The sequence below is a fragment of the Argiope bruennichi genome, chromosome X2 (assembly GCF_947563725.1).
Source record: "Argiope bruennichi chromosome X2, qqArgBrue1.1, whole genome shotgun sequence".
NCBI lineage: Eukaryota > Metazoa > Arthropoda > Arachnida > Araneae > Araneidae > Argiope > Argiope bruennichi.
In genome coordinates, this window is record NC_079163.1 from 61,691,520 (window position 1) to 61,705,157 (window position 13,638).

The 13,638-nt window shown below is 29.6% G+C and overlaps 1 protein-coding gene across 1 annotated transcript in view; it reads left to right on the forward strand.

Annotated features, from left to right (window-relative positions):
• LOC129961105 (uncharacterized) overlaps positions 1–13,638 on the forward strand; it is a 56,593-nt gene that overhangs the window by 5,069 nt on the left and 37,886 nt on the right. Inside the window, exons 5-6 of the mRNA XM_056074935.1 lie at positions 1,940–2,136; positions 7,365–7,518. Coding sequence (XP_055930910.1) covers positions 1,940–2,136; positions 7,365–7,518 — 351 coding nt within the window. The remainder of the gene's footprint in view (positions 1–1,939; positions 2,137–7,364; positions 7,519–13,638) is intronic.

A 13,638-nucleotide genomic window follows, 5' to 3' on the forward strand; every position in this document is an offset into this window, starting at 1 on the left:
ATTGTTTCAAATGATTATTTGCAAGTTTTGTACCTACAAATAAAATTATATTGGCTGTTTTAGTCAAATTTAACACTTCTTTACGTCTAATTTTTTTGCCTTTTATGGTGATTTTTCTCCTTTGAAATTATAAAATTTTATGTTGTTCAAAATATTTCGACCAAGATATATATTTGGATTCTGGTATCTGTTTTGTGTATTGGTTTCCCATTAATTTGTTAGTTAGTTAGTTACCCATTAGTTTGTTAACCTCAAATTTTTTAAAATATGTAACTTCTAATCCTGAGAATCTCTGCTACCTTATTCAAATTTTAAACTACTCATTGTAGCTGTCAGATACCCTAAATCATTAATTTACAACTCTGAATCTGTTAATAACCTCACTGAAAAAATTAAAAATTTCATTGAAAAATATTGAATTACTTTTTTATATAAAAAAATTCATTTAACCAGGAAGCTAAAAATGAATAAACAAATATATCTGTATTATTTATAGTCTGTTTGGTTTACAAGGTTAGGGCAGGGGTTGGAAAATTGCATTCAAGGTGAGATTTAGTATGATGGCAGGATACTCATATTTTTTTAAATATTAAAGCAAAATAGCTAATGAATTCTGAAAAAATAGCCTTCAAACTTTTGGCATAGCTTATATGCTTGTAACTTAACGTTTTACACTCCAATGGTGTGGTATCAAGGTATCATTTCTTCATTTGGAAGTCAGAGTTCGGTCCTAGATGTGGCCTTTTTTTTCTCTCTCTCTCTCTCTCTCTTTTAATTTCTTCAAAATTATTCAAATTAATTATGTAGAAACAATTTTAGTTCTTTTTTTTTTCACTTTTTATGGTAAAATAAATGCTTATTATTCTAATACTTGAATTACAATCTAATTTTTAAAGTAAAAAGAATAATAAATCACGTTTGCACCCCCACAGTTATACAACTTATATTAAAGGTTGCGAATTGGGTAACACAAATGTCGATCCAGACTTTGAATTGTTGTATTTATTAATTTCATACAACAGCTAAAGCCTAATTGAGTAAACTACTGCTGCTGTTCTGTTACGTAATTTTTTTAAAGAATATACTGAGCTGTAAGTAGAGGAAAAAAATGAATATGATTTATTTTCTTAAATGGTTTGTTGCTTCTCCTTAAGAGTGAATTTGTTCAGAATAATAAGAATTTAATAACGAAGGCCAAGACATATATCTTTTTTAGAAAGGTATCTTATATATTTTTAATCCCGCCCTTTTATTTTAACTAAGAAGGAAGAGCAAAAGAAAGTAATTATAGAAATATATTATAGAGAAATAAAAAATAAAATGCAAAGCATTGAACAATGAAAGTAAGAATTTCGGAATTAAGTAAATTTTGGGGTGCATCTTTTAATTCTTTTATAATAGATCATTTTATTTTTCTATGATAAAGATGCTTCTTCTTTGAAAGACATTTTTCTTGCTGTAGTGTTCGTTTTTGAATTGATTAGCTGGCACTGCTTTGTTAAGTCGATGTAAATAATTATTTCAAGTTTAATTTCACAATTAATTTCTATAAGATTAATTCCACTGATTTAATGGATGAAGTAGACATTTTTTTCTTTAAATTCTTGTTTCTAAATGAAACAAAGTATTCCAGTTTTAATTCTATATATTGAATGCACCAGAAGAAATAAGTTCTGAAGCTAAATTGGTGAGCATTTTATAGTTCCAAAAAAGTATTTGCCACAGATAAAGCATTTTGTTATTTTTCAACATGTATTTGTATCTGAAAAAAGGAGTATACTTCAGCATTGTTGACAAAAGGAGATGTTTACTTAATTTCATCAGTGAAATTTTAATATCCCTTGTATCCAACAAATACATCTTAACTATTATGCTTCAAGTAAATTTTTAATGTTTAGATTGTTTATTGATGATATTAATTGCTTAACTTGTTTTTCAGCTTGCTGATAAACTTCAGGGGAGTGATTTTGAATTTCTTACAGTGAATGAATGTCCTGTGTCTCGAGCACAAGAATATAAACTCAGTGTCTGGGACATCTGCAACCTAAATTTCTGTATTCTAAATAAGGTGTCAAATGTTAGAAAGCTGGAAACATTCAATACTCAGAATCACAAGTCTAGAAAAAGACCTTCAAAGTAAGTACATTTGCTAGCAAATGTCAATACTTAACCAAAATTTATTTTATGAAAAAAAAATTGTGAAATCTGTTTGTAAAATTAAAAATAACATGTCTGAATAGAGTTGATATGATCAGAAATTATTATTCTCATGCTGATTACAAAAGTTTAAGCTTCATCTTATAGTCTGAAATGCTAATGTATGGTCAACTGTATGTAATATCTAAGAAGGAGATATTGTTTTATATAGTTTCGCTAATTATACCTAAACTTTGTAAAATAGCATTTTTGCTGGGATACAACCCACTTATATTTGATTATATAATTAATGCGATGGATTAGTCGACAAAAGATGAAAACGTTGAAAAGAAACAATTAAATGGGGAACGACTTCATAAAAATTTGGTATTTTAATCGGGAAACAAATGCCTAATGAGGAAAATCAACGCGGATTTTTTATAAAAATGGTCATACATAATTTTTAGTAAACTAATGTCGTTATTATTGTCTTTATGTTATGGCAGTTTTTCGCATCGTTTATGTGCTAGTTGATGCATATAAATAACAAAGACCGGAGGACTTTCCTGTGATTTGAAAATAACAGAAATAACCAGATTGCATATAATCAGGTCGGCTACTCCTTACCGATGACAAGACGTAACTCCCACGGAAGGGGTTGTACTGTGACCGGCGATGGCCCATAGGACTCAATTTCAAATTCCGCCAATGCTGTCGTGGCGGTCCGGTCATTCAGATTTACCCGTGTGTCTCGTGGCTGGTCAGAGTAATCAACTTCTGATATTCAGTGCAAATTACAGGCTAAATGAAAATATTAAACCAACAACAACAACAAAAAAGTTGTGTAGTATATTAGAAGGGTTATTGATGCAGGATTCCCATAGGCCTTAAAATGGCCCTAAATATCAAAATGCTTTTAGGAGTCCCAAGAAGACCATAATTTCGCTTTCCCTTGGGTTCCTTGGACCAAAAGGAAAACTTATTAAACTGTAGTGCACAATCGAAAATTCTGAGTTCAGTTGCGACCTCCAAAAAGTAAAGTTTTAATTTCTGAATAAGCTGGAAATAATGAATCAGTCTAATAATAAAGTTGAGTGGAGAGAAGGGGTGTCCTTTGTGCTCTGGAATGGACGATAGAAAGTCACGATAAAACATATCTGACGTTGAAATGGATATTTATTGGCTAGCAAGGGAAAAGACTGATTTTAACGGTACTGAAATGGAAGAGAGCTCGACAAATCATAGTTAAACATGCTCATGTCGGAATTAGACTGTTTCGAAATTCCATCCAGCATCAAATTCTTTCATCAAAGAGATATGACCCATAAGCAAAATTATTGATAGTTTTTTGTATAGGTATTTAGGGGGGAGGGAACCTTGTTAAATTATGGGAAATAATATATTTTTAATATTTTCGCATACGCAAGCTGATATTGAAGGTTTTTTTTTCTTCTTGTAATAAAGGAATCACAATTAAAAACCTAAAAGAACAATCTTTTATAGCTCCACAAAATATAATTGATTGAATGAAACATTCTGAAAATTCAAATTGTCTTGAAATCATGAGGGAACGTAGATTGTTTGTAGTAGGGGTAAGACAAAAATATTTTGCTGACCTGGAATATCAAAAAAATGTTGAAAGAAAAAGAAATTCATTATAAAAAATGGAATGTTTTGATGTTGATTTAAATGAACTAAAAATAAATTTTAAAAAAATCCGAACTAGGAAGTATTGAGGGAAAATTTAAATACAGTGCATAAAGAGTTAAAAAAAACATCGATTTTAATGATGTAATAACATAATTTTAATGATTTAATAACATTGATGAACTGATCAAATGTTATTGCAATCTAAATGGAAATTTCATGCCCAACTATTTTTGTTATAGACTTGTTAGATTAATTTTTAACTGTGCATCAGATCGTTATTTTCCTAATTGTCTGAATAATAGCCTTAAAAAAACCCTTAAAAGGGCCTTAAACTTTTAAACAGGAAAAGAATGGGAACTTTGTGAAGTCGTGGACGCTAGTTTTGGAAAGTACCATAATAGGAAATGCTTTTCTAATATCAGATAATAAAACTGTCTTTGATACTGTCTTCCTAAGATTCTTAAAAATTATCTTAGTGTACTTCAGTTTAATAAATAATTCCTAGAGATCTAATTACAGCAATACTTGCCTAATTGAAACGTTTTAAACTCAAATCTGTTGGTAATTCAAACTTCTTTTTCATTCCTTTGAATTTCCTTTTTAAAATGTCTGTAATTCAAATATACTTTAGTTAATCAATGTATAAACTAATATTTATACTGATTTTTGAATTTATTTTATTAAAATATATCTGTATATAGAGTCTAGAGTAATCAAAAGAGAATATATTTTTTAAAATCCTTAATTCATTCTCAAAATCACCGTAAATTTTGTACGCGAGTAGCACAAATTCAAGGGTTGGAGATCCAGTTTCTATCAAATTTCAGCGGTTGTTTTTTTTTTCCTCCTTTACCTTAAATTTTGTTAAATGTAAAATCTATTTTTAACTGTTATAGAATAATAGAGAAATAGTTGTAAATTTTTTATACTCAGTAGAAACATTATGCATAATTATACTCTAATAATAAAAAATTATTACTTCTGTATATGGAATGCATTTAGATAAAATGCATCTATCAAACTAGTGGTAAAATAATCAGAATACTTATTGTTACGAAATTTCCGGGGTTCGTTTGGATAGTGGGAGTTATATGATGTGGAGAACGCTCAATCAGCAGGCGGCAGTAGAAAATAAAACAACGACGTTTATTTACACGAAGACACACAGGACAGCAAAAAGACGACAACTATATGCAGCACAGAAGACAATTATCTTCAGACGAGACGTGCAGCATACAACAAGACTCTACTGCAGACAGTAGCGCACAGCTTAGTTCAGCACTAGCTTGACTCCGTCGCTGCTCCGCTTATCCCTGGAAGACCAGTTCTTCATCGTCGATTCCGACTACTCTTCTCTGTCGCTTCCGACTACCACGACTCTCGTATAATTCTCGACGACCTGGCAGCTGCAGGCTGCTCCTTTTATAGGTCTCAGGAGGCGGGGCTAGAATCCTCTCAACCAATCAGGAACGTTCGAGGCGTATCTCGGTTCCTACTGGACGGTTCGGGAAAATTCTCGGATGTTTCGGGTATAATCGATTTTGGCGCCAAATTCGCCAAATGGTCGCCAAGTTTGTCGCTAAGCTCTGGGACCTCCTATGGAACCAACTATGCTGGGAAACCGCATCACAGATTCGTAACATTATTATAATTCAAACAAATTTATTCTTCAATGTTTGAACTCTGAAAAATATTTGCCATTTCTAGCAATGAGAAATAATTATGAATAGATAAAGTCGATATAGAATCTTATAACAGAAGTTTTTTCCAAAGAATAAAAATATTTACATGTTAAATTCAGGGGGGGGGGGAGAAAAAACTCCGCTTAAATGTAGATATTTCAAAAGTAGCATTTGATTACAAAATGCTCAACTTTTACAAATTAAGGAAAAGAAAGGGGAGGGGGAAAGAAAAGTTCAACTTTTATTTTTCAATTCACATCGTACTAACATCATCTTTATTTTCAAGATCTTGTGGAAGATAATTTAGTTTACTGAAGTTGGTTTTCAGCCATATTTAAATGAACAAAACTTATGATCGTTTGGATTAAACTTTCCTTGAAAGACTTAATGATAGACTTGACGTTTGTGATTTTTTTAAAAACAAATGGTTGCAAAATTCCTTTAAGTAAAGCTGCAGGCCAAAATTTCTTTGGAGAAATTTTGAGCCAACACAGATATCCTTGGAGCCCATATTGTCTTCAGTGTGAGGAGCCTTCTTGCCATTGGGCAAACCGGCCCTGGATACAACAATAGACTTTAGAAGCAATATAATTCTTCCAATTTTAAATTAAAGTCAATCAAAAATGATATTATGCCTCACAGTACGCAAGCATTCTTGTAAATTAGACGCTTTGAAAATATTTGTTTCTAAAGGCAGCCGTATTCGCCGCAAGAGTCAGCATTTTTACTTTCTCATCTCACCTCCCTCAAAAGTGAAATGCTCGCTACGTACCTAAATACAATTCATTTTGTTTGAGAGACAGAATGAATCTTCTACTATATGTGAATTCGCTTATTCTTTATACAGTTGTTATCTGTTAAGAAATTGGTGAATTAATAAAAATTAGTAACATAGTTTTGCCACTCTGTTTTAATTCTTACTGAATGGCAAGTATTCTTAACATGTATTCTTAAGTCTTCTAGTTAACTTAATTTAATTTATTTATATTAGATTTCCATTTTGAAGCAGCGCTATGATTATTTTGGGCGGACCTCGTGGTTTTGAATCGTAGTGATGCCTCAGTAGGCACTCCTTCTTCAAACTTTCTCACCACATCAGCGGAAAAGGAGTTGGGAGTGTTCATGAGTTAAAACAAAACCTTGTTCTTTTAATTATCCTAATCCATTATCACATCACTTAAATAATAATTCGGAGTTCATATAATTTGTTATTGTACTTCGTTTACAATTAGTATAGTGATACAGCACAGTCACTAATTGCCTAAATCTGTGTTGTATTGCATTGATCGAAGTATTTTTGTAACTGCTGTTTATTTATATTAATTATTGTGTTATGAGTGCACCTCTTTGTGTTAGTGAGCAAGCATTCTACACTGTCAAACGTTAATTTATTTTTGTTCATTCCTTATTCTCTCCAATACACATTTACCTAAAGCCGCCTGAAAAAGTTAACTGATATTGAATTTATCAGGCAAATGATCATAATTTTGCTTTTTAATAAACTTTTAAGTATAAGCGACTTTCTGATGTTTAACATATGGATAAAAAATTAATCTCTAGAGTTTGTGTTCTTCGCTTTGAACTGTCCAAATTTTCTGAACTATGAATTTTGAGTTCTGTACCCATAAGTCACCGTATGCTTTCATTGTTCTAAATTAAAGTAGGCTTTTTAATAAGTATAATTGCTTTTATTGTAGTTATTTATTTGCTAAACAGACGTCTTTTTATAGGATATAAATTTTAAACGATAGTAATATTAAAATTTTAATAAATTATTATGGTAGTAAGAGATTTATGATAATAGAGAAGGGTACACTTCAGGGCTTCTGTTTGATTATATTGTAAAATTTGTTTGTTTAATAAATTTTTTTCTTAAAGTTTTTTTGTGTGTTCTAGGTTAAACCATAAAGCTTTAATCAAAAAACAATCGCTAGTGAAAAATGGCAATCCTAATTCGATACTGATAAGTTACGTTCATTGTGAAGCCACCATGCACGCTCGAAATTTGAAAGCTGAACTACAAAATATGGGTCTGGACAGTGTTTTTCTGGTAAATATTATAAATACTTTTCATTTTTGCAATGAGCGTTTTAGTTTGTGATAAATTTTTAGAATTGTGTGCATTTTACATGTTGTATATATTAGATTTCTCGGATAAAAAGCAATGCTTAAAATTAAAGAGCTTTCCAAAATGTCGCATTCAATTTAATGTTTTATTTGTGTTGAAACAGTCGGTTTATTTTCTCCTTCCACTCTTCTAACAATTTTTGTTTATGCATAATACACTTAAAATGAAAAATCTTTGCCGTAGAAAAATATTTCTTTTGATTAGCCTGAGGTATAAGATTGTATAGTAATATGTTTAGAGTTTTTTAAACATCTGTAATTTCTTACCTTTGTTTCATGAATTAGTTATGTTGCTTTGACCCCCCCCCCCCTTTGCCTTCCCTATATGATATAGCTCAGAGGGGAATTTGTCCCTGCTAGATAACAGATATGTTGATATACAACTTTTTAAGTTCAAAAGGTGTCACTTGCTGAAACATGAAATTATTACATACATTAAAAAAGTTAACAAATACTATTAATTGATATTTTTTCACAATTCATTCACTCTTTGGTAAATTACTGATATATCAAAAAAAAAAAAAAAAAAAAAAGAATTGCATGATGGGGGCACTATTTCACAAACTATCTGAGATCATTTTTGAGCATAATTTTGTAAGCATAAAATTGTGCTTGGTATTTAAATGAAAGTAGAAGGGATCAAATAAAATTATAAAACAATAACTTTCAGTTTACTTGAATGTCGAAATGAATAATCTTTGAAAATAAAGTTTTGTAAGAATTATTTTTGTTCAGCAAAAATATTTTATAACAAAAAACTATACAAAATTTCGAATTAAATTCATTTTTAAGTTAATACTTTTTTGAAAATTTGATACTTACAAAAAAGGCAAGAGATTATAAGAGACTTCTTTATAAAATATTTTTTGGTTCTTTTTTCTTCTTCTTCTTTGATCTCAATTATACGAACAATCGGAATCTACCAAATAATTTGTTTAAGTGCTTTAAAGTTATTCTTATATCCTTTTATTCTTTTGAAAAGAATTTAAAATTTTTAAGAACCAATGCAAAAATTATACATATTTCTATTATCAAACTCTCTTAAGTATAGTTATTTTTTTTTTGATATATATATTATTAAAATTTATTTGATTTTATTACTTTATTTAATATATTTGGTAGATAAATGTTAATTTAATCGAAATTATTTTGTTGCGTTAAATCTATTACATTCTAATATAAATTCTCGATTGTGGGAATTAAGGATACATAGAATAAATGATTGAGCATTTAGAATTATGTCCTGCGATTTGCGTTCCATATCTGTTACAAGCTTATACCCTGCATATGTGTCTTGTGATGAATTTTTAGCAGTTAAAAGGAATTTCTATAGAATGCTAAGTTGCCTGAAAAGAATAGAAGAAAGTTGATTTACATTTACAAGTAAATGAATTGCTCTAATTTTTGTATATCCTTGTAAAATAAACAGATGTATCATTTCATGTTTATTTATGATTCCTCAACCAACATTTTAAGCACATCATCTTTTAGTATACGTTAAAATGGTATTTTGATTTTTCATATACGATGAAAAACTGCAAAATAAAGTTGGGTGGTTCTTTTTTTTTTTTCCGTGACTGTACCTTACATTTGCAACGGACTATGATATCAATGAGGAAACCTCGATCCTCAGAATACTTAAAACCAACCTCCATTTGGAAGAAGGTACTGGCGATTTCTGCGGGAGAACTCGCCTCTTTTGGCAATCATTTCTATTAAGTCCGTATTTGTTAAAATTATTTCAATATTATTTTCTGTATTTTTATTTGTAAAATTATTATTAAAAACGTTATTTTTTGTTATACACTCAAATGCTTTAATATCTTGAAGGGACCATTATCCTAGACCACTGTTACTATTTTTAAATATATTATTAGTTGTGTCAGGAACAGTATCATTCTCTCCCGGCTAAATGCTGGAATATAATATAGACGCAGTTTGCATTTTTAAATTTAGTTGTAAAAGATGCAGCAATTTTGCTCTTAGCGTTTTTACCTGTATTTGAAATAAATTGTCTTCTTTCAGATCTTTTGTTGTTGCAATATATTTGCAGTATTTTTACATTTTTCTTATTATATGCTAAACTAGAAAAACAAATATAATCATCATCAATATTAAAAGTACTGACTGTTAACTAAACAAATGACTATTAATTTAGAGTTACAGAATTATTTACTGTTATTTTCAGTTCGTGTGCATCATAAGGTAATTGAATTATGTGAACTTCCAACTTTGTAAGAAGGTCGTTACCAGATGACCTTGACTTCTTGAGTTAAATATCTGTTTGATCAGACTTTAAGTCATCAGACTGATCAGTTGTTTTCCTCCCGTGTGGCTTAATATTGCTTTAATAAATTCGAAGTGAAGTTAACTTGCAATACATTTAAAACTCGGTCCACCTGATAAAATAGTTCTGGGATGATCTTGTTGTAATATGTCATGTAAATGATGCATTTAAACAGAATTTTACTTAAAATACAAATATTCGATATTCTTTGTAATAAAAAAAGCTATTTTCATAGTGACAGTTACTTAATTTCATCGAATTTTTCCCCATCTACTTGATATTACGCGATTCAAAACTTGATCTTGATCAGGATGAAAATAGAATTTGATGCTTTGCAGCAGACTGTTAATATAATGTTTCGCGACTTATCTCTTTTAGTGTTAATTAAATATTATTGTAACTTTTACAGAGAGTGGGACTTATCGTTCATTTTTTTTTGTCATTTTTATATCTTTGCAACTTATCCAATACTGTTGCTTTTGGAATTATGTATTGATTTCATTTTTTCTCTTTGTTTACATCATTGTTTTTAGACTTCCTCATAATTATGCACAATAAAAATTGGCGTGAAATTTAAAACCTGGTATGTTATGAAGGCACTCGGATAAATTGAAAGAAGTAAAAATAAATAAAATATCAGAATAAAACTAAAGTAAAAAGAATATGAATGAGACAAAATGCAAAATATTAAAATTTGGAAAATGAAATTCAGAAGGCTGCATTATTGATATTTCTTCTGTTTTAAATAATTTTTCTAACATTAAATGAAATGCCGAATAAATTTTTCTTTAAACAGGTCTCGATATTTACACTAAAATTGTACCCAATCACCGAGTTTAGATTGTAGATTCATTTCGCTAAAGATTCGATTTCTTTTAAATGTAAGAATTTTTCATTTGAAAAATAAATGAACGATCTTATCTGCTATGCATGTGTTTAAGGTAATTCTATGCCATTAGGGTCGTAATTAGAGAAATGGAAGTCCTGGGCCAACAGAAGATAATGGGGCCCACATCTTCATTCTTTCCTTCAACTTTAATCACTTTATTTTCTAATTTTGGTAAATGATTTTCTGAATAATTAAAAAAGCTTTATGTTAAAGCTTGAGTACTAGTTAATCGAAAGGGAAAATAATTCATTAACTTTCTAGTTGATGTACATGTTATTTTTTATATTTGTTTATTCTTAATAATTAACAAAAGTGATATCCTAGCTATTTGATGTCATACAGAGGATAATATGAAACCTATAAACAAAACTAAACTGATGAACCTTTCTTATCCCATACTATTTCGAAAATTATTAATTACAGTTTTGGAAATCATTGTTCAAACCTAGCTACAGTCATACGAATCATTAAATATATGATTCATGCTATGCAAAAATCAGGAAAACTCGATTTTAGTGAACTGTGATTTATAATCAATAATTCTGCCAATGCTTGGATGCTATACATTTTTTCTAGCTTTTAAATAAGTGGCTAATGGCCTTAACTAATTAAGAGCAAGGATAGCGCTGTTTATTATATTTGTTGGGTCTGTTTTTATGGCTCCAAATAATTCGAAAGATTCAGGAGAGTACAACTAAAGTTTTACACGAAGAATGCACCAAAAGTCCTAGAAACTAGACTGCGAGAACACAACAATCCTCGAAATAATCGCTGTAGACAACACACCTGGTATTTCATTGCCTATAATTACTGGAAACCAATGGCAAGAGGTAATCGCTAATCTAGTTTCTTCAAAAGAAAACACATTGTCTTAGGCTTTTGATCCCCTTTTTATACATAATGTACTTCTAGAACACCTGAATGGAGGACTCTGTCGTAAATACTGACTTTCCCCGGCGTACTTTCTGGTAACTCCCCAGTTTCAACCCCGAAGCCTTTTATTTTAAGTGGTCTGTGTAGTGGCACCATCTGGTTGCAGGGTTGACATAATCTGATAACTCATCGATGCGTGCGCAGGTATAATTTCTTATTTCTTTAGAAATAACTTTATTTGTTATTAAATAAGTAATTCCTTGGCTTGAAAAGTGAAAATATAAATATCTTTAACAAAGCATAATTTTTCAATTTTTTAAAATTAAATTACCAACATAAAAATAATCGATAGATTTTTTTTTCTCAAGCACTGTTGGCAATTAGGGTCCTGTATATGGCCGTCTTTTAAGTTTTGGGTTTTGTCAGATTTCTTATGATTTGTTATTGCAAAAATTATTTAAATAAATATTTGAACGTTGCTACTTTCAAAATAGTTACAGCACATATGAAAATTAAGGAGCATTTCTTAAAAACAATATTAAAATCATGCCTTGTTTGGTGAAGCAATTCTTTTTTATTTGAAGAGCAAAAATTTCGGATGAAAAGAAATCTCTAAAATTCAATTAATGAAGTCAAAACAAAACCAGTCTTCACAAGTTGTCAAGGAAAAATATTTAATAATGCTGTTTAAGCGTATTAACCTCTCTGTAGCTTTTCGTTCGATAATTTGTGCCGATTTTTTTTTTTTAGTTGCATTTTCCGCTGAATCTTGAGCCCAATCGCAAGCTTTTGTATCTAATTTCTTTGTTGGAATCGTATAATTGGGAAGATGTGTGCTGACAAAAAAAAAAAAAAAAAAAAAAAAAAAAATCCATATTTCTTTCCGATATGGTCAAAGGGTTAAGTCACTGAAGTGTCTTTTAACTTCAGCCGTCCCCTCATCCTTAAGTAGCTTCGCTCGTTTTCTAAGCCAGTTTGTTTAAAATTTAAAATTTTTTAATTTTTGAAAAAAATAAGAAACATTTCATCTTAGGGAAAGAAAACTTAACTTATGTCTTTAACGAATCAGCGGCAAGTTTAATTCATTAGGCAAATACCGAATATAAAGAATAACGTGTATAGACTTAATTTTCTTGAAAAAAACATCGCAGATACAAAATTTATTAAAAATATTTCAACACATCTCAACTTATAAAATATATTACATAAAAATAAAATATGTATGTATATATATACTAAAATATTTTGGAAAGCAAGCGATCATCATTTATATGTATTATAAATATTCTTTTAAATGAAATATTAAATTAAAATTGCTCTCTTCTTGTTTTCTTATTTTTAGGCTCATCAGTAATGCCATTTCTTCTGACAAATCTTTTTCTATTGCAATCAAGCCTAAACAAAGATTAATAATTAAAAAAATTTTAGACACAAATTCAGAACACTACAACAATTTTCGATTGATGTGCTGCATACTTGAACTCCCATTGTTCATATTTTGTGATTTGTCCATTGCTCTTTGAAGCAAGTTACTGACATACTACTGGAAAAGTTTCCCCCTCCCTCCCCATTACCAAGCTGAACCTGCGTTTTGTTAAGGGCAACAACCTTCATGCCTACATGTTTTATACGAACTGTAGAACCGGATCTACTTTTCTTCTAACAAATCTAGAAGAAAGACTGTAAAATTTAATAAACTCTAAATTTTAATAGCTTATTTTAAACAAAAATGTTAATGGAGATATTTCAAATCGAATATGAAACTTGCAACTGTGCTGTGTAACATATATGTGATATATTTAATGTATGTGTCTTATTGTTTTTCAAAAATTCCTGATGTCTCTTTATTATAAAGTGAGGAGGAAAAAAAGATTTACTGCATATAAATCTTTTTAAAATTCTGTTGCAACTTGTTATTTATTGTAATTTAATTATGTAATATTGCAGTTAAATTTTTATCATTATTCAGTGTAAATATATATATATATATATAT